The 24,754-nt window shown below is 40.0% G+C and overlaps 1 protein-coding gene across 4 annotated transcripts in view; it reads left to right on the plus strand.

The window, feature by feature from the left end:
* Nucleotides 1–24,754, plus strand: part of NVL (nuclear VCP like) — an 81,324-nt gene that overhangs the window by 51,525 nt on the left and 5,045 nt on the right. For 3 of the 4 annotated variants that reach the window (XM_082615461.1, XM_082615460.1, XM_082615462.1), the window contains 3 exons: nucleotides 6,229–6,335; nucleotides 20,066–20,142; nucleotides 22,831–22,919. In XM_082615461.1, the coding sequence (XP_082471587.1) occupies nucleotides 6,229–6,335; nucleotides 20,066–20,142; nucleotides 22,831–22,919 (273 nt within the window). Of the gene's footprint in view, nucleotides 1–6,228; nucleotides 6,352–20,065; nucleotides 20,143–22,830; nucleotides 22,920–24,754 lie in introns of all 4 variants that reach the window. The other variant, XR_014293524.1, reaches the window with a different exon arrangement.

Here is a 24,754-nt window from a genome sequence, read left to right on the forward strand (position 1 = left end):
AGTACTGGGTAGTATTCTGTGGTGTGGAGGTTCTAGTTAGTTTAACCATTCTCTTCTGGGGGCATTATGATCGTTTCCAGTTTTTGACTGTTTCATATAAAGCTACTCCGAACATCTACATATAGGTTCTTATGTGGACATAAGGTTTCAGTTCTTTGGGATAGATGCCCAGGAGCATGATTGCTGGGTCGTATGTTAAGTATGTGTTCAGTTTTTTAAAGAGGTTGTCAAAGACTTCCTGAGTGGCTATAATTTCTATCAGTAATGCTAAGGAAGATTCAGTTTCTTTGCATCTTTGCTGGTATTTTGTACTGTCACTGTTTTTATTTTATCTTTTCCAAGAGATGTATAGTGATATCTCATCATGGTTTTATTTGTATTTCTCTGATGGCTGATAAGAACTTCTTTTCATGTGTTTCTTTGCCATCCTTATATCTTCTTCAATGAATTGTCTCTTTGTGTCCTTTGCCCATTTTCTAAATTGGAATGTGTATTTTTTTTATTGTTGAGTTTTGAGCGTTCTGTATATATTCTAGATGTGAGTCCTTTGTCAGATATGTAATTTGCAACTTTTTGTCCCAGTCTGCATCTTGTCTTTTCATCTTCTTAATCACAGAGATCCAAATTATTAATATTTCCTTTTATATATTACACTCTGTGGACCATGTCTAAAATCTGTTTTTCAAAACTATGTCCCAAAGATTTTCTGCACTGTTTTCTTCTGAAAGTTTTATGGTTTTATGTTTTACATTTAAACCTATGGTCTATTTTTAGGTAACATTTATGTGAGGTGCAAAGTTTAGGTCGAGGGTTTTTTTTCCTATGGGTATCCAGTTGGCTCCACCATCATTCACTGAAAAGACTATCCTTCCTCCACTGAATCACTTTTGTACCTTTTTCAAAAATCAGTTGGTAAATACTAGTAATGAACAATCGGAGTTTGAAATTAAAAACACAATACCGGGCTTCCCTGGTGGCGCAGTGGTTGAGAGTCTGCCTGCCGATGCAGGGGACACGGGTTCGTGCCCCGGTCCGGGAAGATACCACATGCCGCGGGGCGGCTGGGCCCGTGAGCCATGGCCTCTGAGCCTGCACGTCCGGAGCCCGTGCTCCGCAACGGGAGAGGCCACAACAGTGAGAGGCCCGCGTACTGCAAAAAAAAAAAAAAAAAAAAAAAAAGATGCCTGTTAGTGAAACAGAATTGTCGAGTATGAGCCAGCTTTTCTTTGAGAAAAGATGTAATACGTAGAATTTTGTAAGAGCTTTTGGTGGAGCATAGTTTAAATCATCTAATACATATATACACACACACACTTTATGGTATATAGATTACTCAGGATGCTTTTTACTGTAAATAAAACAAGTAAATAATTTCTTAAAATAATAAACAACAAAATACTAATGTGATGTTGTCAGAGAATTTAAATGATTATGAAAGTCCTAAACTAGAATGCTTTCTAAGTACAATTGGGATTCTTTATATCAAGCTTTATTTTGGGGCATGCAGATCTGGCTTTAAGATCTCTGTTTGTATATTTAAGATAAAAGATGTTTTCACAGCATGGTATTGGCATAGACATAGACATATAGATCATTGGATAGTAGAATTAAAAAATGTTCCCACAAATATCTGGACAATTGATTTATTTTTATAGAGCACAAAGGCAATACGGTGGAAAAAGGATAGCCTTTTCAATAGTTGCTGGAACAGTTGGATATCCATATGCAAGAAAAATGAACTTTAATCCGTATCTTTTACCATATGCAAAAATTAACCCAAATGAATCAAAGACCAATGAAAACCCAAAGCTATAAAACTGCTGGAAGAAAACACAGGAGAAAATTTTTTTCTATTCTGGATTAAGCAAAGATTTCTTAGATGGATAAATTGAACTGCTCTTCGAAAGATGCCACTAAGAGAATACAGAGACAAACCACAGACTGAGAGAAAATACTTGCAAAGTACATTATTTGTTAAAGAATATATAATGAACTCAACGACACAACTCAAAACTCAACAACAACAAAAAAGACATTAAAAATAGGCAAGGGCTTCCCTGGTGGCGCAGTGGTTGAGGGTCCGCCTGCCGATGCAGGGGACACGGGTTCGTGCCCCGGTCCGGGAAGATCCCACATGCTGTGGAGCGGCTGGGCCTGTGAGCCATGGCCTCTGAGCCTGCACGTCTGGAGCCCGTGCTCCGCACCGGGGAGGCCACAACAGTGAGAGGCCCATGTACCGCAAAAAAAAAATAAAAATAAAAATAGGCAAAAGATTTGTACAGACACCTCACCATAGAAAGTATACAGGTGGCAAATAAACACATGAAAAGGTGCTCAACATCGTTAGTCATCAAGGAAATGCAAATTAAAGCCTCAGTGAGATATCACTGCAAACCCTAGAATGACTGACTAAAATGAAAAAGACTAACTATAGGTCATTTCATGGACGCTGGGTTTGCGAGAGCATCTGTGGGTGCCCGGCGGGAGGGGACCGGAAAGACCCAGCTGAGGGTGTGTGGATTTGAGCCTCCGCATTTCTAGCCCAGGATCTCGAAATGCATTGTGATTCCTGTCCATTAGACTGTAAACTTTATGTAGGTAATCTTAGAAACAATGATAGTGACCGAACTGGAACAAGCTTTTGGCTATTGTGGACCCATCCAAAGTGTGTGGGTTGCTAGAAACCCTCCTGGCTTTGCTTTTGTTGAATTTGAAGATCCCAGAGAGGCAGAGCTAGATGGGAGAACACTTTGTGGCTGCCGAGTAAGAGTGGAACTGGGTTTTGTTTGTTTGTTTGTTTGTTTGTGTGGTACGCGGGCCTCTCACTGCTGTGGCCTCTCCCGTTGCGGAGCACGGGCTCCGGACGCGCAGGCTCAGCGGCCATGGCTCATGGGCCCAGCCGCTCCGTGGCATGTGGGATCTTCCCAGACCGGGGCACGAACCCGTGTCCCCTGCATCGGCAGGCAGACTCTCAACCACTGTGCCACCAGGGAAGCCCAAGAGTAGAACTGTTGAATGGTGAAAAGAGAAGTCGAAATCTTGGCCCACCTCCTTCTTGGGGTCATCACCCTCAAGATGATTATTATTTTTATTTATTTATTTATTTTATTTATTTATTTTTGGCTGCATTGGGTCTTCATTGCTGTGGGCGGGCTTTCTCTAGTTGGGGTGAGCGGGGGCTACTCTTTTTTGCGGTGCGCAGGCTTCTCATTGCGGTGGCTTCTCTTGCTGTGGAGCACAGGCTCTAGGCGTGCAGGCTTCAGTAGTTGTGGCATGTGGGCTCAGTAGTTGTGGCTCGTGGGCTCTAGAGTTCAGGCTTAGTAGTTGTGCTGCATGGGCTTAGTTGCTTTGCAGCATGTGGGATCCTCCTGGACCAGGGATCGAACCTGTGTTCCCTGCATTGACAGGTGGATTCTTAACCACCGCGCCACCAGGGAAGTCCCTCAAGATGATTATTGAAGGAGGAGGCCTCCCTCGCTGCAGATCCACAGATCTCCAAGACAGAGAACCACCTCCTACAGCTGGAGCAGGTCCCTTTCTAAAGATAAGAGAAGAGAGAGAAATCACTGTCCTGGGAGAGAAATCACAAGCCGCCCCGAACTTTCTCTAGGTCTTGTAGCCAGCCGATCTAGGTCAAATGAAAGGAAATAGAAGACCAGTTTGCAAGAGGAGTGTTGTACAGGAAATAACTTCATTTGACAGGAGTATGTACAGAAAATTCAAGTTTTGTTTGAGAATTCATAAGCTTGGTGCATTTCTTTTTTAATAAATTTATTTATTTATTTATTTTTGGCTGCATTGGGTCTTCGTTGCTGCGCACGGGCTTTCTCTAGCTGCGGCAAGTGGGGGCTACTCTTCGTTGTGGTGTGCGGACTTATTTCGGTGGCTTCTGTTTTGAGGAGCACGGGCTCTAGGCGCACGGGCTTCAGTAGTTGTGGCTCGCGGGCTTAGTTGCTCCGCGGCATGTGGGATCTTCCCAGACCAGGACTCAAACTCGTGTCCCCCTGCATTGGCAGGCGGATTCTTAACACTGCGCCACCAGGGAAGTCCAAGCTTGGTGTATTTTTAAGATGTTTTAGCTGTTCACATTTGTATGTCTGTTGGCACAATGACGCATAAAGGTGTAATTCTCTATGGTTTGAAATGGACTATATGAGGCATGTAATATCAAGAATTGTTACTTTACAGTGTTCCCTTAAGCAAAATTGGATTTGCTTTGAATTTTAGTCTTGCGTAGACTGATAATAAATCTACAACTCCTGCCCAGCTGAAGTATGATGTTTAATATTATGGAAACAAAACTGGCAAAAATTGAAAAGACTTTTTCCATACCTGGGATATGGTATGCAGCTGTAGTTAAGCAAGCAGTCTTTAAACCCTGCTGTGAACACAAGCCAGCAGGTAAAAATTAAAGCTGCACCCTTAACCTAGATTAGAGGTTTAAAAATTCTACTAGTGTTCACACTGGACAAGAGGTTGTCCAGTTGGTGTAGAATTGAAGAAGTTTCAAGAAATTAGTTTACCTTTGCTTTAGGTCAGAAGTTCCTTATGTGATTGCTGTATATGAATACATAGCTCTTTGTAACATTATTTATTTGGAAATTTGAGACTATTTAAGATACCAGTGTCCTGCCAGTTTAAGGGTACATTTTAGAGCTGAACTTTGAGTTGCTGTGTAAGATTTTTTTTCATGCTGTCATTTGTTATATGTTTTGTGAGAATCCTTGGGATTAAAGTTTTGGTTACAAATTGTTGTTTAACCTGAAAGCCTGGTTTTCCTTGCAAAACTAAAATTTGAGCTTGGTACCAAGTCCAGGTATAACATTCCTGTTGGAAGTCATACTTATATTTTCTTGTAAAGTACTTCTGAAAATAAAATATTAGCATAACTGTGTAATAGTTGAACCCACCATTACCATAGTTCTTGTCCCATAGAAGGCAGTTGGTTACACAAATCTTATTTTGTAAGAAACACAGTTGCGGCTTTTGAAGTGAAGGGAGTTTTTGGTTGTCCACCTAAGTGATGATACATTTTTAGGAGTAGAATCCAGTTCAAAGTCCATGATATTCAGTGATCAACATTTTAAGGTAGAGCCACCTGATACATTATACTCCAAAGTTACCCATTTTAAAAAAAGGCTTTTATCGTTAGCATGAAAGCTTTACACAAAGCTTTAAAAATTACTTTCATTTTATATAATTTGAGGTGTTTCATGGGAATTCGAAGTTGATCCATCATGGTGTAAAATTCACTATATGGTTCAAATGTAACAGTGCAGAATTGAATATGGAGGCATGCATAACCTTGCTCTTAGAAATCTAGAGGAGGTGTAATTTCAAATTTTTGTGCCATTAGATTAAATCATAATGCAGCAGCAACAACAAAAGACTATACTAAGTATTGACAAGGATATGGAGGATCTTGAACTCTCATATACTACTGCTGTTGGGAACGTAAAATGGTACAACTCATTTGGAAAACAGCTTGTTGATTTTTAAAAGTCAAATGTACACCTACAGGGTATTATAGCCATACTGCTTTGCATCCCACACTTAGGTATTTACTAAAGAGAGATGAAAGCATATACAAAGCCTTGTACTTGAGCGTTCATGGCAGCTCTATTTGCAGTAGTTCAGAACTAGAAACAAACCAAATGTTTGTCACCAGAAGAACTAAACAACAAATGTGGCATACCCATAAAATGGAATGCTGCTCAGCAATAAAAAAGAGTTAAGTACTCATACAAATAACAACCTAGGTGAATCTCAAAATAAGTATGTCGAGTAAAAGAGAGCTGATAGTATATGCTGTATGATAAAGTGCAAAGGTTTCCTGAGACCAGAATTTTGAGAACCTTTGCCCTGTAGCGTCAGGTGGGCATTACATTTGGCCTTGACTTAGGGTCTAGGTAATGGGAGGCGGACTCGATAGAATTGATAGAATGTATCTCCAGTTAGAGGGAAGGGAGAAACCTGCCTGGTATTTGGGGGGGCACGTGGGGGTCTTCATCTGAGATTGAGAATCCTGAAGGAAAAGCAGGTTTGGGGCCGGAAGGAAGCGGGTGGACTTCACTTTCTTAAGGATGAGCAGAATCTTTTAACTGTAAAAAAGTCTATATTATCAACTTTTTCTCTTAAAAATGTACTCTTGCTGTGTCTCATGTTAATTATATTTTGTAAAAGATTCTGTTTCATTTATTTAAGCCTTTCTCCTCCCTTCGTCTCTAGATATCATTGACCCAGCAATCCTGCGCCCAGGCCGCCTGGACAAAACACTCTTTGTGGGTTTGCCACCCCCAGCAGATCGTCTCGCTATCTTAAAAACTATCACAAAAGTGAGTAAAGGAAATGGTACGTTTTTGTGTATGTTTCTTGCATTTTAAATACAGATAACTAATCGTTTAGGGTGCCTAATCACTGTCTTTTCTGTAGCTTTAAATATTTGCCCAGCCTATAAGATCTTTGTTACTTTAAAGGAATTGTTCTCAGAGCATATTTGAAATGGAATAGAAGCTTTTAGAGATGAAAAGTAAATAGATATAGGCCCATTTTAAATATCCAGAGAAAAATTGAGTTTTGAGGCCACAACGTTGAATTCTGTCCTCCATGTTGGTATATGCCAACTTTTAAGATGCCTGTACAGTATTGACTTTGCTCTTTTTATAAAAATCATAAGCAGTGCATACAAAATATAGAGAAGAAAGCAGATCACCCTAAATTGAACTACTGCAAAATAATCTGCATTAACATTTAGTGCAGACATCATTCCAAACATCTTTATGCAGAATGGGTTGTTGGATGCGTGGATGGTTGAGTGAATGAGAAGGAGGAAGGGGAATAAATTTAAGACATTATTTAAATAAAGTTAAATTTATTTGAAATTTAACAGAAAACAAAACTAAAGGAATTATTAAACTTCCAAGTACAGGTTTCATTTTAGATGGCATCAGTTTAATTTCTGCTCTGAAAGTTAGATAATTAGCATTCTTGTATTTCCCTTTTTCCACTTACCAGCTTTTGTTCCCTGTATATATTTTATTTGCCCAGTGTCATCAAGTTTAACATTCTGTTCTAGAGTCATGTTCTTAGTTTCGCATTTAAGTAGATACAGTACTCAACAACCAGCACTTTTGCCACAGCTTTTATGTTTTCTAGTTTATTTCATTTTGTCATTTGGTTGACTGTATTTCGTCGTCCGGTTTATTCCATTTATTAGTAGTTTATTCAAGCTGTATTCCTCAAGTTCTTTTCATGATTAAGAACGTCTGCCTGTTGTCTTTATAATTAAATGATATATTAGCTTTATACTTAAATGATCTATTAAATGATATAATTTTTCCTTGGTCACACAGGCTTTCTGGTCTTTGTAGAAACTGCAGCATGATTTGGGGCATTGAATGTGTTTGTAAAATGCCTGCGGTTAGTCTGATCTTTGTTTCCTCTTTGGTAGGTGACTTGCTTTTTCTCCTTGGACCCCTGAAAAAGCCTGTATCTCTGAAGTTTCGTCACTGAAATGAGATCTGTCCCTGTCAGGTTTTTGTTGTTGCCGTTGCTGGTGGTGATGATGGTGGGGTTTTATTTTGAGTAGTGAAGAACTGAAGTCTGGTGGGCCTTTTCATCTTGTAGGTGCAATTCTTCCCTCATTCCAGGGAAATGTTTCTGTGTTGTATGTATGAATACGTTTTCTGTATCATTTGTTGGATTTATTTCTTCAAGGTCACTGATTATTCACTGATTATTCTTATGTTAGATACCCTTTGTCTTCTGTATCTTTTGTCTACTTGTTTTATTTTTTATTTATTTACTTTTTAAATTTATTTATTTATTTAATTTTATTTTTGGCTGCGTTGGGTCTTCGCCGCTGCGCACAGGCTCTCTCCAGTTGCGGCGAGCTGGGGCTGCTCTTCATTGTGGTGCGCAGGCTTCTCATTGCGGTGGAGCACGGGCTCCAGGTGCGTGGGCTCAGTAGTTGTGGCACGTGGGCTCAGTAGTTGTGGCTCACGGGCTCTAGAGTGCAGGCTCAGTAGTTGTGGCGCAAGGGCTCAGCTGCTCCAAGGCATGTGGGATCTTCCCGGACCAGGGCTCGAACCCATGTCCCCCGCATTGGCAGGCGGACTCTTAACCACTGCACCACCAAGGAAGCCCCTGTCTACTTGCTTTAATTTGTCTTTTTCTACTGCACTCACTGTGATTAAACTTGAAGTCTTCTCTTTTTTTCCTTCCTTTCATTGGAACCCCCAAGTTCATGAAATGAACTTGATGGTTACTTCATCCATACCTTCTCTTTGTCCCAATGTAGAGTGAATGAGTTCTCTCATCACCCTCTCATTCTACCTGGAACTAGTTTTCCTACACTTCACACATTACAATTTGAGGTCTGGTTAATTGAATTATGTCCACATTTTTATAGCCTGGGGGTGGGAAAGAGAGCTAAACTGGTACTGATTTGACCATTATAAGGAAGCCTGAACTTATTCTCTTCTGAAAGAGGCCCTGTGAAATGCCTGATTCCTGGACCTGCTCTCTTCATGCAGAGCATGTCTCATTCCCATGTGCTTGTGCCCCCAGTGCTGCGCAGCTCCCTGGGAATGGCATACCTTGGCGGTTCTTCCTGATTCTGCTGAAAGCCCCTGATAGTATATCTGAAGGTTTGTGTTTAGCTTTTCCCAGGGATATCTGCTCCAAAGACTGCTTCTCTCCAGATTGGAATTTTAATGGACATTCCATAAGATTTTGTTAGCTTCTTTCCTCCGTGCTGCTTCCCAGGAATGGAGGCCTAATTACTAGCCACTCCAGAATGACCTCTTTCCTTGGAACCCACTTTTCAACATTTACAACATAAGGTTTACCCCCTTTCTTTATTTGGTTGCCACTGGTAAATTTTTAAACTTAACTTTTTTTTTTAGTATTTTCTCTCTGTGTTGGCAAAGGAAGATTCTGTGTTCCTCCTTCACTGGGCCACCCTTACTTAAAAGTGCATAGAGCAGTGTTCGTAACTGTCTCCCGCAGGAGGGGGAACAGGAGGATAATCAGCTCTGTGGGTTAACAAGACCCCACTGACAGCAGTATGGAAGCCAACTTGGAGGAAGGTGAAAGTAAAGGTTGTAAAATGAGGCATGCCGGAACTAAGGCAGTATCAGGGGAATAACAAAGAGGACATAGGTGTGGGGACTATTTAAAGGTTTTAATTAATAGGACATTGGATTAACTATAGAGTTAGGGGGGTAAAGAAAAAGGAAGATGATTTCTCAGCTTGAGCAGCTGAATCGATGGTGGTGTCTATCAACATAAGAGATTTAGGAATGAGGGGGTGATGTTATTTGAGTTTCAGGTGCTTGGGCACTATCCAAGGGGAGACGTGTAGCAGGATGTTAGTCCTGTGGTTGGGAGTTCAGAGGAGTCCTCTGGCTGGGTTATGGTTTCATCTGTCATCAGCACATAGCTGGTGGTCAAAGCCATGAAAACACATTGCTTTAGTTCAGTGGCTCTCAACCTAGGGCAGTTTTACCATCACCAACAACCCGTCTCACCCCAAGGGCAATGTCTCGGGACATTTGTTTATCACCAAGGCAGGGGAGTGATGGTGCTACTGGACATCCTACAACATACAAAACAGCCCCACAACAAAAAACTTTCCAACTCAAAATATCAATAATGCCAAAGTTAAGAACCTCTTCTTTAGTTAAATATGTACTTGTTTCTTTGTATCCATCAAGTTTGATAATGAATGCATCAAGGCATTTCTCTCCCTTTCCTTGGCTCTGTCATTAGAGACTATGATAGTGAGATTTTGTTTGCTTTGGTTAATGTCTATTTAGATCTTCTGCCCATTTTTTGTTTGGGTTGTTTGTTTTTTTGATATTGAGCTTCCTGAGCTGTCTGTGTATTTTGGAGATTAATCCCTTGTCGGTTGCTTCATTTGCAAATATTTTCTCCCATTCTTAGGGTTGTCTTTTTGTTTTGCTTACAGTTTCCTTTGCTGTGCAAAAGCTTTTATGCTTAGTTAGATTTATTTTTGTTTTTATTCCTATTACTCTAGGAGGTGGATCAAAAAAGATCTTGCTTCAATTTATGTCAAAGTGTGTTCTGCCTATGTTTTCCTCTAAGAGTTTTATAGTGTCCAGCCTTCCATTTAGGTCTCTAATCCATTTTGAGTTTACTTTTGTGTATGGTGTTAGGGAGTGTTCTGAATTCATTCTTTTATATGTAGCTGTCCAGTTTTCCCAGGACCACTTATTGAAGAGACTGTCTTCTCCATTGTATATCTTGCCTCCTTTGTCATAGGTTAGGTGACCATAGGTACATGGGTTTATCTCTGGGCTTTCTGTCCTGTTCCATGGATCTGTATTTCTGTTTTTGTGCCAGTACCATATTGTTTTGATTGCTTTGGTTAACGTATGTGTGTATGTATACACACACAAGCACATTTATACAATCCTAATTTGTTTCTGTAAATTTCTTATAGTTATAATGATATAATGATGATACTTTCACACTTGCCTGTGGGAGATCACTAATTGAAGGCAAAGATTGGAGTAATAATTCATGAGGTATTTGGTGTTGAGGGCCTTGCAGATTTGGACCCAGAAGAATGACTGGCTCATTCTTCCAGACGTATGTCATCCACTGTATGGTACTCAGCACCGTGGAACAACTTTACACTTCCTTCATCTAGAATTTCAGCACTATTTGCTAAAATTGTTAGCTCTTGGACTCGGGTAAAGGCCCCACTTCAAAGATAAAATTATTAGGAAAATAAGATACTAGAATATTAACCTAAATGAATGATCTTCTAGTCAGTCAACAAGTATTTATTGTAAACTAAATATATCCCTGGTTGTGTGTATACCATGGGGAGACTAAGACATATAAGACATAGTCCTTATATATAAGGACCTTTTCTTCTAGATGAAAAGATAATATGAATGTTTCTAAAACAACAGGCATATTAATTCATTCCTGAGAAAGGGAGAAAAATGAAGGCAACTGAGTAACCTAGAGATTTCAACTATATAAAGAAATATAAAGAAAAAAGTCAAGAAGAAAACATAGCAAAATATGAACAGTGCTTGCCTCTTGGGGATGGGCTTACAGGTTACTACTTCTGCCTTCTCAGTGCCCTCCAGTCAGAGACCAGGAACACACTTGGAGTTGAACAAGCATGGCTTGTTGCTCTTTCAAGTGAGGGAGGACCTGCACCACAGAGAACTGTGGGACGTCTCAGTAAGAGGATGTTAGAAAGGACTTCAGTGATTTGTGTTTGTGTTAGGTTTGGGAAGAGTTTAAGGGGCTTTGCTCTGAATTGCTTTCAAAAACCAGGCATTATTCTGTGATTGAGGGTCTTAATAAATCTTACCAAGGAGGAAGACTAGACCAAGGCTAAGGCTGTGATTGGGAAAGAAGCAGCTGTCACTTACATTAGCCGGGACAGGCAGTGTTTGACCATTCTGTGGTTTGGGCAGTGTTCACGTTTTATCTGTGTTCAGACATGATTATGCAGGAATCTTGTTTTTCTCTTGATCCATCCTGGTCATGGAGTGGCCTTCTCTGATGTTGATGTTCTGTGAAATTGTTTATGTTCAACAGGGCACCAGTGCCTAGCTGTGAGGGCCCAGCCAGCTCATAGCAACACCAAGGCCCACTTCCTGGATGTCAGGGCCTGCTTGTCTCTGTCTCAGTGGCTTTGTATTTCCAAATTTTCTATCATGAGCGTATATGCATATAGCGGGGGGAGGGATACGGAGAATGTTTTGTGGTTGTTTTTTTTTAAACAAAAACATAAATGTTGAGGTTAAGGAGGAAGGGCCTAGAATTAGATAGAAAGGCCCTTTGGGCAGCCTCCATGCACAAAGTTGTGACTATAGAAAGAAAAGAAACCAGAAAAAGACATTTTGATTAAAATCTGTTTGACTTTAAAAGCAACTTTTGTGAGATTGTGGTTTAGACTGTTATATAGTGAGTTCTCAGCATCTGTCTCTGCTAAAGGTAAAGGAGGGCTTTTGGCTGTTTATTCTTAGACTGTATTTTTGCAGCGGTTATGGGCGTGTCGTCTTCTCAGACCCGCTCCAGAGGAAGGGACCCACACTGGCCTGAGTGACGGTGCACTTTCTGTTGCCCTCTGAGGAGAGCTGCTTGCCCTGCATTTCACATCCTTATCTTACTTTTTCCCTCCAGAGGCCTTGAATGTTTTTGCTTAAAGATCTTTGTTGATGGCTAAAGCTAAAGCAGGGTAGAGGGAGAGGAAGCAGAATCTCTAATTTCAGGGCAGAGTCCACAAGGCAGACCTGCCCATGGCAGTCTTTATAAAGACTCAGCCACAAGTGAGAAAAATTGGCCTTTTTAATGTTTAATAAACCTTTCTATTTCAAAGTTTGCTGGTTTTTTACTTAAATTCCCCAGATTGTTTTATATATACTATTTCCTCTTTTTCCAATTAATACTTGAAATATTTTGGGGAGATTAGAATAAAATTCTTTAGTCTTGGTCCTAAAAATCTAAAGATCTGTGGGTCAGAGCAACTTCTCAGTATCTTTTGGAGTCTAAGTTTCTTAAGAGAAAAACGAGCAATGACATACTACTTTTTTATATATTCTATTTGGTGTTTCTGGTAATGATGTGGTAATAAGAGGTTTATCACTAAAAACCCCTTGGACAAGTAGAACTTTTTTTTCTTAATTTCTGTTTTTTCCTATAAATGTCATTAAAACTTACCCTTATCTCAGAAAGCCAGAAAGGTTTTTGATGTCTGCCAAGTGCTTTGAGGTAATATGCGGTCTTTAAAATAGTGATAAAAATTGCACTAAGAGACCCAAAATTCTCAATATGTTTTTTAAAACGTGCCCCATAAGACTAAAACATATAACATCTCACCAAGAAACATATCTGTTAAATTTTCATGAGCTAAGATAAGAATGTCTGATATAATAAAAAGTGATATTTATTAAGCACTTACTGTGTTCTAGGTACTTTACAAATATGAATATGCTTAATCCTTGCAACTGCCTTTTGAACTGTTTGAATATTTAAATATTCAAATGAATATTATTTCCATTTTACTGATGAGCAAACTTTTCTCACAAAAACAGGATACAAAGATGTGTGTTTTTTTCTTTTTTCTTTTATTGAAGAAATATAGTTGATTTACAATGTTGTGTTAATTTCTGCTATACAGCAAAATGATTCAGTTTTTTATATATATAAAAGAATATATATATATATTTTTTCATATTCTTTTCCATTATGGTTTATCACAGGATATTGAATATAATTCCCTGTGCTATACAGTAGGACCTTGTTGTTTATCCATTCTATACATAATAGTTTGCATCTGCTAATCCCAGACTCCCATTCCATCACTCCCCCACCCCCCTTGGCAACCACAAGTCTATTCTCTATGTCTGTGAGTCTGTTTCTGTTTCGTAGATAAGTTCATTTGTGTCATATTTTAGATTGCACATACAAGTGATATCATATGGTATTTATCTCTTTTTTTTTCTGACTTCACATAGTATGATAATCTCTGGGTCCATCCATGTTGCTGCAGATGGCATTATTTCATTCTTTTTTATGGCTGAGTAGTATTCTGTTGTATATATGTACCACATCTTCTTTATCCATTCATTTGTCAATGGACATGTAGGTTGTTTCCATGTCTTGGCTGTTGTGAATAGTGCTGCTATGAACGTAGGGGCGCATGTATCTTTTTCTTTTTCTTTCTTTTTTTCTTTTTTTTTTTGTGGTACGCGGGCCTCTCACTGTTGTGGCCTTCTCCCGTTGCGGAGCACAGGCTCCAGACACGCAGGCTCAGCGGCCATGGCTCGCAGGCCCAGCCACTCCGTGGCATGTGGGATCTTCCCAGACCGGGGCACGAACCCGTGTCCCCTGCATCGGCAGGCGGACTCTCAACCACCGCGCCACCAGGAAAGCCCGCACATGTATCTTTTTGAATTAGAGTTTTATCTGGATATATGCCCAGGAGTGGGATTGCTGGATCATATGACAACACCATTTTTAATTTTTTGAGGAACCTCCATACTGTTTTCCATAGTGGCTGCACCAATTTAACATTCCCACCAACAGTGTAAGAGGGTTCCCTTTTCTCTACACCCTCTCCAGTATTTGTTATTTGTAGCCTTTTTAGTGATGGCCATTCTGACCATTGTGAGGTGGTACCTCATTGTAGTTTTGATTTGCATTTAGAGATGTATGTTTTCTATGTATATGTTCAAAGACTGGCAAGAAATTGCAAAGTGGCAGTTACCATGTTACGGTGGTACGATTATGTTAATTTTCCTCTTTATTTGTTTTCCAGTCAACTATATGAATAAAAATCATTGCTGATTCCAGACTCTATTATGTGCTATAAAAATAGATTTCTGTGACTCAATATAGATGTTATTATTGAAATAACATAAAAGTTGTAGCACATCTTGAATTACTTTTTGAACCTGAGTTTTCCATAACGTATAATGCTTAATCAGAATTATAGGATTAAACATCAGAATAATAGTGTAAATGGGTCATAACTTCCCTTTTTTTAAAATTATGGTAAGAGGACTTCCCTGGTGGCGCAGTGGTTAAGAATCCACCTGCCAATGCAGGGGACATGGGTTCGAGCCCTGGTCCAGAAAGATCCCACATGCCACGGAGCAACTCAGCCACAACTGCTGAGCCTGCACTCTAGAGCCCACAAGCCACAACTACTGAGCCCACGCATCACAGCTACTGAAGCCTGCACGCCTAGAGCCCGTGCTTCGCAACCAGAGAAGCCACCACAATGATAAGCCCTCACACCGCAACAAAGAGTAGCCCCCACTCGCCACAACTAGAGAAAGCCTGCGCACAGCAACGAAGACCCAATGCAGCCAAAAATAAATAAATTAATTAATTAAATAAAATTTAAAAAAATAAATAAATAATAAATAAATAAATCACGGTAGGATATGTCTAACTTAAATTTACCATTTTAACCATTTTTAAGTGGACAGTTCTTTGACATTAGTGCATTCACATTGTTGTGTGCAGTCATCACCACTGTCCATCTCCAGAACTCTTCATTTTGCAGCCTGAAAATCTGTACCCATTAAACAATAACTCCCCATTCCACCCTCCCTCCAGCCCTGGCAACCGTCATTCTACTTTGTCTCTATGAATTTGACTACTCTAGGTACCTCATATGAGTAGAATCATATTATATTTGTAGGCTGTAACTTATTTATTTATTTTTTTTGGTACATAGGCCTCTTACTGTTGTGGCCTCTCCCGTTGCGGAGCGCAGGCTCAGCAGCCATGGCTCACGGGCCGGCTCACGGGCCTAGCCGCTCCGCGGCATGTGGGATCTTCCTGGACCGGGACACGAACCTGTGTCCCCTGCATCGGCAGGCGGACTCTCAACCATTGTGCCACCAGGGAAGCCCTGTAGGCTGTAACTTCTTAAGAGACTATTTTTCTTTTTCTAATAATTCTTTTGGCTCGGCTTTCTCTAGTTATGAAATTATTTGAGATATCCATTAGAGCTTTATTAAGAGACAATAAAACCAGTAGTGAAGAAAACAAAGTTAGTATAAAAAGTTCTAAATATTTCATATATATAAATATCATTTTAATAAATGATTCTCTAAACTATTTATATATTTGGTTTTATACGCTTTGTAATATGCCATTTAAAATGTTCTAATTGCTCCCACTTGACAATGCATAGAATTCACCTGCCATTTTACTTCTTACTGCAGGTCACATTCTTACTGCCACATTTCAGTTAAGAATAAATAGATTTTAATGATACAGAGATTCCTCAGCCCTTATTTCTACTAATTGGAAAGTAATGTTGCTACTGAAACTTTTGGAAGTATCCTATGTAGACCACACCCCCCAAAAAAGGGCAGTTTGTTACTTTCTTTCAATTGATAGTATTTTGGGGGTTTATTTTTCTAAAAAATTAATCTCCTAAGAATTAGAAAATTTCTGAGAATCTAAATTTCTAAGAATTAATTATTTTTCTAAAATATTACTTTTAGATAAGCATTTGTTTATTGTGTTCCTTTATATATTGAGCTTTCTCAAAAGATTTAACTTAAAGAGTGCCCTAAATATGGCAAGTTGGCAATTGCTCCCCCTATGCAGTAGTGAGAAAAATTTCTCCTCTGGGTTCTCATAAAGAAGACACTCAGTTGTGATAGATGTTTTTACCAATATCCCTATCATAAACACAATAATAAGCCTTTCAGGACTGAAGCTGGTGGTTCTCCTAATGTAAGCTGCGGACATAACTAAAAGCCAGTTCATTAAAAACAACTTCATGAAAGGTCAAAGAAATGCACTTTGAGGATGTGTGAGCCTTTATGAAAGTCCGGCTTGGCCCAAGAATAGAATTTAGATATTGAGAAGTATAAAAGAATTATCCTCAGGCAGTCCTCCATGAATCAATTTCTTATGATTGAGCTTTTGATTAAAACAGGACAGTAGGGACTTCCCTGGTAGCACAGTGGTTAAGAATCCACCTGCCAATGCAGGGGCACGTGTTCGATCCCTGGTCCGGGAAGATCCCACGTGCCGCAGAGCAACTAAGCCCGTGCGCCACAACTACTGAGCCTGCGCTCTAGAGCCCACGAGCAACACTACTGAGCCCACGTGCCACAACTACTGAAGCCCACACGCTCTAGGGCCCGAGAGTCGCAACTACTGAGCCCGAGTGCCTCAACTACTGAAGCCCGCATGCCTAGAGCCTGTGCTCCGCAACAAGAGAAGCCCCCTCTTACCACAACTAGAGAAAGCCCGCACGCAGCAACAAAAACCCAACACAGCCAAAAATAAATTAAAAAAAAAAACAAAACAGGACAGTAGATAGTTTGAGGTAAAATTCTCTAGCAGCACAGGGGACATCCATGTGCTGGGTGACCATCAAGGTAGGGTTGATAGTTTCTTCCTTCCTTCCGTCCTTCCTTCCTTCCCTCCTTCCTTCCTTTCTCATTGCAGTGGCTTCTCTTGTTGCGGAGCACGGGCTCTAGGCGCATGAGCTTCAGTAGTTGTGGCGCGTGGGCTCAGTAGTTGTGGCTCATGGGCTCTAGAGCGCAGGCTCAGTAGTTGTTGCACACAGGCTTAGTTGCCCCGTGCATGTGAGATCTTCCCAGGCCAGGGCTCACACCCGTGTCCCCTGCATTTGCAGGCAGATTCTTAACCACTCTGCCACCAGGTAAGCCCTAGTAGTTTCTTAAGAACATTAAAGAATCTCAGAAGGGTTCATGCCTAATGAGGTAGCCTCTTTCCCACTTCCGACATAGCTTGGAAAGTCCAAACATTTCTATTCTCCATCGTGATAAATCCTTATTACCTGTTCATCATCACTATTTAAATAAGACTTCCCCTCTCCCTCCCCCTTCCCCTCCCAAATATAGCACCAAATTATCTCTACTTATCTGGAGATAAGATACTGGGTTTTCATAATTCAAAAAGAGTCATGTACCAAAATGTTCATTGCAGCTCTATTTACAATAGCCCGGAGATGGAAACAACCTAAGTGTCCATCATTGGATGAATGGATAAAGAAGATGTGGCACATATATACAATGGAATATTACTCCGCCATAAAAAGAAACGAAATTGAGCCATTTGTAATGAGGTGGATAGACCTAGAGTCTGTCATACAGAGTGAAGTAAGTCAGAAAGAGAAAGACAAATACCGTATGCTAACACTTATATATGGAATTTAAGGGAAAAAAATGTCATGAAGAACTTAGGGGTAAGACAGGAATAAAGACACAGACCTACTAGAGAATGGACTTGAGGATATGGGGAGGGGGAAGGGTAAGCTGTGACAAAGTGAGAGAGTGGCATGGACATATATACACTACCAAAAGTAAAATAGATAGCTAGTGGGAAGTAGCCGCATAGCACAGGGAGATCAGCTCGGTGCTTTGTGAGCACCTGGAGGGGTGGGATAGGGAGGGTGGGAGGGAGGGAGACGCCAGAGGTAGGAGATATGGGAACATATGTGTATGTATGGCTGATTCACTTTGTTATAAAGCAGAAACTAACACACCGTTTTAAAGCAATTATACTCCAATAAAGATGAAAAAGCAAAAAAGAGAAAAGAAAAAAAGATACTGGATTTTGGGGGGGAATTCCCTGGTGGTCCAGTGGTTAGGACTCAGTGCTGTGAACCTGGGTTCAATCCCTGGTCAGGGAACTAAGATCCCACAAGATGCGTGGCCAAAAATAAAATTTTTTTTAATTGAAAAAAAAGATGCTGGGTTTTTTTAATTACGAAAATACGCAGTAAAGATTTGGGGCCTCACCAAATGTCCATTCAGTTGTAGGTTTGAACTTCAGAACTCAAGTTTTTAAATTCCTGGTTCAGTGTTATTTCCACTTTTCAGACCTTTTTATTAAAGTATAGTGCACATACAGAAAAGTAGACATATCATTAAATGTCCGACTTCATGCGTTTTTATAAACAAAACCTTCAAGAAAGAATATTAGCAGTTAATTTCATGGAGACAGAAAGTAGAGTGGTGGCTGCCAGGGGCTGGCGGGGGAGGGGGGAGTAGGGGAGGGGAGGGTTGTCCCTTAACACAAGCAAAGTTCCATTTTGGGAAGGTGGCTGGTTATGTTTTAGAGATTGATGGTTGCACAGTAATGTGAATGTAATTAATGCCACTAAACTATACATTTTAAAATGGTTAAAATGATAAATTTTGATAAGTAAATTTTACCACAGTAAAAGAGAGAACATTACCAGAGCCACAGAAGCTGGCCTCCTGCTTCCTGCAAGGCACTGCCCACCTCTACCCGCACAAGGTTAACTGACGAGATTGAAGGAAACTTAGGGATCATGCAGTCTGACCGTCTAGTTTTACACACAACCAGAGGGAGAAAAGAAAAAAGCACAAAGATTGTTTCCTAAGGTCGCACAGAAAGTGTATTTTCCCATGTTTATTTCGCAGGTCGAAGTGGATTGAATGGGAAACATAACTGTTTCTTGAACCTGTGTTAGATGAACATTTGCATTTTATCAAATAATAGCAGCTAGCAGATGTACAGTTGATTAAATTCTTAAACATGCCCAGCTGGGAGGACATGAGAGGACACCCTCTGAGCATGGACCAGACAGAAGCAGGTGCTAGCTCAAGGTGCTGGGTCGTCTGACCCTCTGCTTGGAGCACCTGCCGAGCTAATATTTACACTTGAGGCTTAATGACATATGTTTGTTTACTTTTTTTCTGTGTGTTTCTTCTTAAACTGTTTATTTCCGTGTAATATTTGCTACCAAGGAAAGACAATATGCAATGTAGATTTAAGTTATGAATCAGAATAATAAAGCAAATACTCACAAGCCTACCATCTTAACAATGTCCTGTATTTTAAGTCACTAAGAACTGTTTTGTTTGCCTCTGCAGTTTAAGTCACTAAAAATGTTATTAAATATGTACTGTATGCATGAAAGGTGCCGTGTTAAGTGTTGTTCGAATTCTAAGGTTGTTCTGATACTTGTCCTTTCTAGCATCTCTTGGTATGAGCTGAAGGGGAATTGGCACCAAAGTCAGGGTTGAGTTTTGGATAAAGGGTTAGGAAAGAACACATTGAGCACAGAGGGCTTTTGGCTTTTTTTTTGTATAGCAGTTTGCTGATTGTTCTCTCCTGGCCACGTTCAATGTTATTTCTCCCTTCCTAGCCAGGCTCACACCAAAACTAAGCACATATGCACATCAAAACTTATCACTGCTTATGTACTTGCCATATTTAATCAGGCAAAGGAAATGTGATTCTTCACCTTTGGAAAGATTGAGGGTGGTGGGTTTTGTTCTTGGTGTTTTGTTTTTGCTATAGTACTTACAGATTCTTCAGACTTCACCAGCATAAATTCTTTGCCTTCAGCTTTCCCAAGTTTGGGATCTACTTCTTAACCTCGCTTCTCAAAATTGAAATTTGTAAAAATCTGTTACACTAGTCTGGGAGTCAGTTATATTCATTTAGTCAAGCAGCCATTACTATTTATTTAGAACCTATTATGTGGGAAAATATAGATGTTTAAAGCCTCAGTGAAAGTGGATTTGTCTCTCTTACTCAGAATGGCACCAAACCCCCACTGGATGCAGATGTAAATTTGGAAGCAGTTGCTGGTGACCTTCGCTGTGATTGCTATACGTGAGTATCTCCATCTCCAGTCAGTTAACTCTCTGAGGCTCAGTTTTCTCATGTGCAAAATGAGGGAGAATGATGTTGGGAGGATTAAATTAGGAATCCTGGAAAGCACCCAGCGTCTGGCTTTTCCTCCTTCTTCCTTCTTAGAGAAGGGACTCCCCATCCTGAGGCTCTGAGGGGTTCCCGGGTGTATGGGCAGTCCTCTCATATGTTCATTCTTGGTACTCAGCTACACTGACCACCGTCACTGCCTTTCACAAATTGTCTCTGTTGTTCCACAATATTAAAGCAGACATTTCATTACCAGCTGCCAAATTATCGAGGTGCTTCAGCATTTAAAAGAAAATAATCTACAGGTTTTTCAAGCCTCAGAATGCATTTTTCACAGCACACCTGTTAATATTCACACAGCCTGTAGTAAAAGCAGGAGGTCAAATATTTCTGCCTTCAGCTTTCATATGTGTGTGGTGGTGGTTGTTTTTGTTGTTTCCTTCATATGTTTTTAAGTAAATTTGTTAACTTTCCTAATTTTGGTTCACAGGGAAGAAAATGAAATTCTCGTTGGACTAACAGGGGACATCTCTCCCTCTGGCTTATTTTAAAAACCCTGTTGATTGTCCACAATATACTAGGGTGTTCATGATATTCCTCTAGGTCAAGGTCAAATAATGTGCTTTCTGAAGCTAAGTCAGTCAAGGAAAGCAGTATTTTAATCTTTGAGGTCTTTAGGAGTCTATTATTCAGCAGTGTAAATTTATATCCAAGGAACATAACCACCGGTACTGATAATAGGCACTCAGTTCTTTCCAGTTCTGGTTGAAGAATTTCACATAACTGTCTCTCTCTTTTTTTTTTTTTAATAAATTTATTTATTTATTTATTCATTTTTGGCTGCGTTGGGTCTTCGTTGCTGTGCACGGGCTTTTTCTAGTTGTGGCGAGCAGGGGCTACTCTTCCTTGCGGTGTGCGGGCTTCTCATTGTGTTGGCTTCTCTTGTTGTGGAACACGGGCTGTAGGCACGCAGGCTGCAGTAGTTGTGGCATGTGGGTTCAGTAGTTGTGGCTCGCGGGCTCTAGAGCACAGGCTCAGTAGTTGTGGCACACGGGCTTCGTTGCCCTGCGGCATGTGGGATCTTCCCGGACCAGGGCTCGAACCCGTGTCCGCTGCATTGGCAGGCGGATTCTTAACCACTGCACCACCAGGGAAGCCCACATAACCGTCTCTTATTAAGATGATTCCACTTGAAACCATGCTGGTCATTTTTAGGGCGTGTGGCCAGGATCCAAAGTTTAATGTCCAGTTTTTTCATATATGAACAACTAGGGATCTGAGTCTTGATCTTTGTTCTGCCACCTCAACCCCAATGCCCTGAGAGATTTGCTGCACTCTGGTCAGGACTCTTGGCTCACTTAAGAAAGCAGTGACTGTCTCAGTGAAAGGGAAACGGTCCCCCAGGCCGTGGTGGTGAGGGGCGTATGTAAAAGCCCTACCTTACCTTTAAGGAGAATGTCTCTCTTCCCCTCATTGGGAATCAAATGCACACCAGTATATAATTAATGAACTTACTGCTAAAGAAAATAAGACTTAAGTGAGTAGTTTACATGTTTGAGTGCTAAAATCTGAAAAGATTTCCAGTTGGTAGCAGAGGCAGTTTTGATGGCAGAACTTACCCTGGGCCACATCTTCTGGATTATACCACGTAAGGAGTCAGTTAATAAATAGGTTAGGGTTAAAGTTGAATGTTGTATGTTTTGAGTTTTAATGCCACTCTCTTCACAGTTTGAAAGGCAGTATACTACTACAGTCTTCAGCTACTTGTTACATTATTGGTTAATGTGTGTGATTATTAAATAATGTTACAAACCTAACACGTAACCAACAGAAAGATTGGATTCAGTCAATAATTTAAACTCTGTGGGTCTTTAATTTTATTAGTTATGTGGATTGTCACATTATATGTTAAATGTTTGTCTAGAAATGAGGTTCTTATCCCCCAATTCAAAATCTTTCTCAAAGCATGTGTAAGAATCCTGTTAAAGATGTAATGTATTGAAACACCAGTGAGCCCCAATGTCTTTCATTGAACTCAAGAACCATGCTGACTCAGCATATTACACAGACCCATTAAATGAAGGCTTGTTAGTTCTTGTCATATTTTAAGTAATTTATGATGTATCCATTCAGCTTGAGCTTGAATCAAGTGCATCAAAGACTTTAGCCTTTGTATTTTCCTTTTTTGAACTAAGGGTCATAAATGATTTTTTTATATAAGCTTAGTTTAGACATTAGGTAATATACTATTGGTATATACTGGTAATGGGCCAGTTAGCACCTTAGCATGGGCCTTGTGAATGAAAATTTTACAATAAATAGTGTATAAGTTGCTTTCTACTGACTGGTTGTTTTAGACTTTTTATATTATCATTAGTATCTATAGTGATTAGCATGGGAATATTTATGATTCATTGCATTGTTGCTTTCATAATTTCCTTTCTTCTGAAAGTTAGAAATATGTTATGAGAAAGCTAAAAGCTCTTTCCTACTGACCATGATCAGTTTATCCCACCGTTATTGGTTAGTGTCCTTCCTGATTGTTTAATCTGTGACTTAAAAAGAAATTGCTGCCAGACTTTTTTCTGGGCTTTTGCAGTGTCTAAGAATAAATGAATAAGAACGGTTTTTTTATTACAGGGGTGCAGATCTCTCTGCTTTGGTACGGGAGGCTTCTATCTGTGCCTTGAAGCAGGAAATGGCAAGACAGAAGAGTGGAAGTGAAAAAGGTACAGTTCTCTACAGAATCTCTCAGTCCTAGTTAGTTATGACTCTGGATACCTAAAATCACTGTTAACCTGGAAAATGTCCATTTTCTAGCATCTATCATCTGTGATATTAAAACTGACATTTTTCTGATGAGACCTTTAGCAGCTGTTCTGGAATATTACATAACCTCTGTGGCTGACAACTACAATAATAACAAAGTTATTTGGTGCCTAATAAAATGTTTTCTATCTTTCCTTATCATCATATACAAATGTTTAGAGTTAGGCAAGTAGGTGCATTTACTGTCTCCATTATGAGTTTGGTCTATTTATCAATACTGGAAAACTTTCTCATTCTTTTTCTAAGGTGATACCTAATTTCCTGTTAAAATGTAGCCTAAATTGAAGAGCTTAGAAAACACACAAACAAGAAGTAAAAATTGAAATAACTTTCCGTATACTTACATTTTTCTTTGGGGCCATGTCAACAGCTTTGCATTGCTCTTCACATGTGACAGTGTCTTTGATTTTATTATTTGGGTTACAAAACGATTCATTTGTGACCTGCGGCTGACCATGCCAAGTACAGAAATAGCCTCTACTTTGCTTGGTTCCTGGGACAGCTGTTTGATCAGTTGCAGTGTGTGGCCGTCTTCCTTACAGTACTGTCGAATACCTTCTTCAAAAGACCTGCCTTGTCCTCAAAACCTGCACTTTGATCTGAAGTTCAAGTCCAGGTTGATCTCCTTTTATTCAGTAGACTTCCCAGAAGATGTCTTTCTTCATTCATATTTATTTTTTTTATTCTTTTCCCTTTTTTCTTTGGCTACCAGGAATCTTGGAGCTAACTTTTCTTTACAGCTGCAGCAGCATATGCTTAGCTTAGATTTGTCAACACACGTATCTTGATTGTGAAGTCCCTCATTTTTTTGGTTGTTTAAGATTCAGTTATCTGAACTTCTTTTATTGTAAGCTATTTTAAGTTCGTTTTGGAAGTGGGTGGGATATAATTAGCAAAATTAGTATGTCTTATAAGAAATCATCATGTGGTAGTATGCTACCTGAGAGCTGAATCTGATGACTATCTTTGGATTTGTCACTAAAACTTAGAAGGCCTCTGTATATGTATTGGCTGCTACTAATAATTCTGATTGGGGACTTCCCTGGTAGTCCAGTGGTTAAGACTCCATGCTCCCAATGCATGGGGCCCAGGTTTGATCCCTGGTCAGGGAACTGGATTCCGCATGCTGCAACTAAAGATCCCACACATGGCAACGAAGATCCTGCGTGCCGCAACTGAGACCCGGCACAGCCAAATAAATAGATAAATGTCTTTTAAAAAATAATAATAATTCTGATTGGATGTTACTTTATAAACATGTGTAACAAATTTTGACATCCCTGCTTTGCTACAGTTTGCATTTGCAGCTGCCTGTCCTTCAGGGACTTTTTTTTTTTTTTTTTTTTTTTTTGCAGCATGCAGGCCTCTCACTGTTGTGGCCTCTCCCGTTGCGGAGCACAGGCTCCGGACGCGCAGGCTCAGTGGCCATGGCTCACGGGGCTAGCCGCTCCGCGGCATGTGGGATCTTCCCGGACCGGGGCACGAACCCGTGTCCCCTGCATTGGCAGGCGGACTCTCAACCACTGCGCCACCAGGGAAGCCCCTTCAGGGACTTTTCATTGATATCTTACAGAACCTGAAATCAGTAATGCCATTCAACTTCTATTTGACCTGTTCAGCAACACATTGTATTTTACTTTTAGGTAAATACATTATCGTAATATCTGTATAAAAGTTTACTATTTTAAGTATAAATTGTCATCACTTAAGTTGTCCTACTAAAATTGTAAACCAA

This window comes from Mesoplodon mirus (assembly GCF_964341445.2).
Source record: "Mesoplodon mirus genome assembly, chromosome: 3".
In the NCBI taxonomy this organism is placed as follows: Eukaryota; Metazoa; Chordata; class Mammalia; order Artiodactyla; family Ziphiidae; genus Mesoplodon; species Mesoplodon mirus.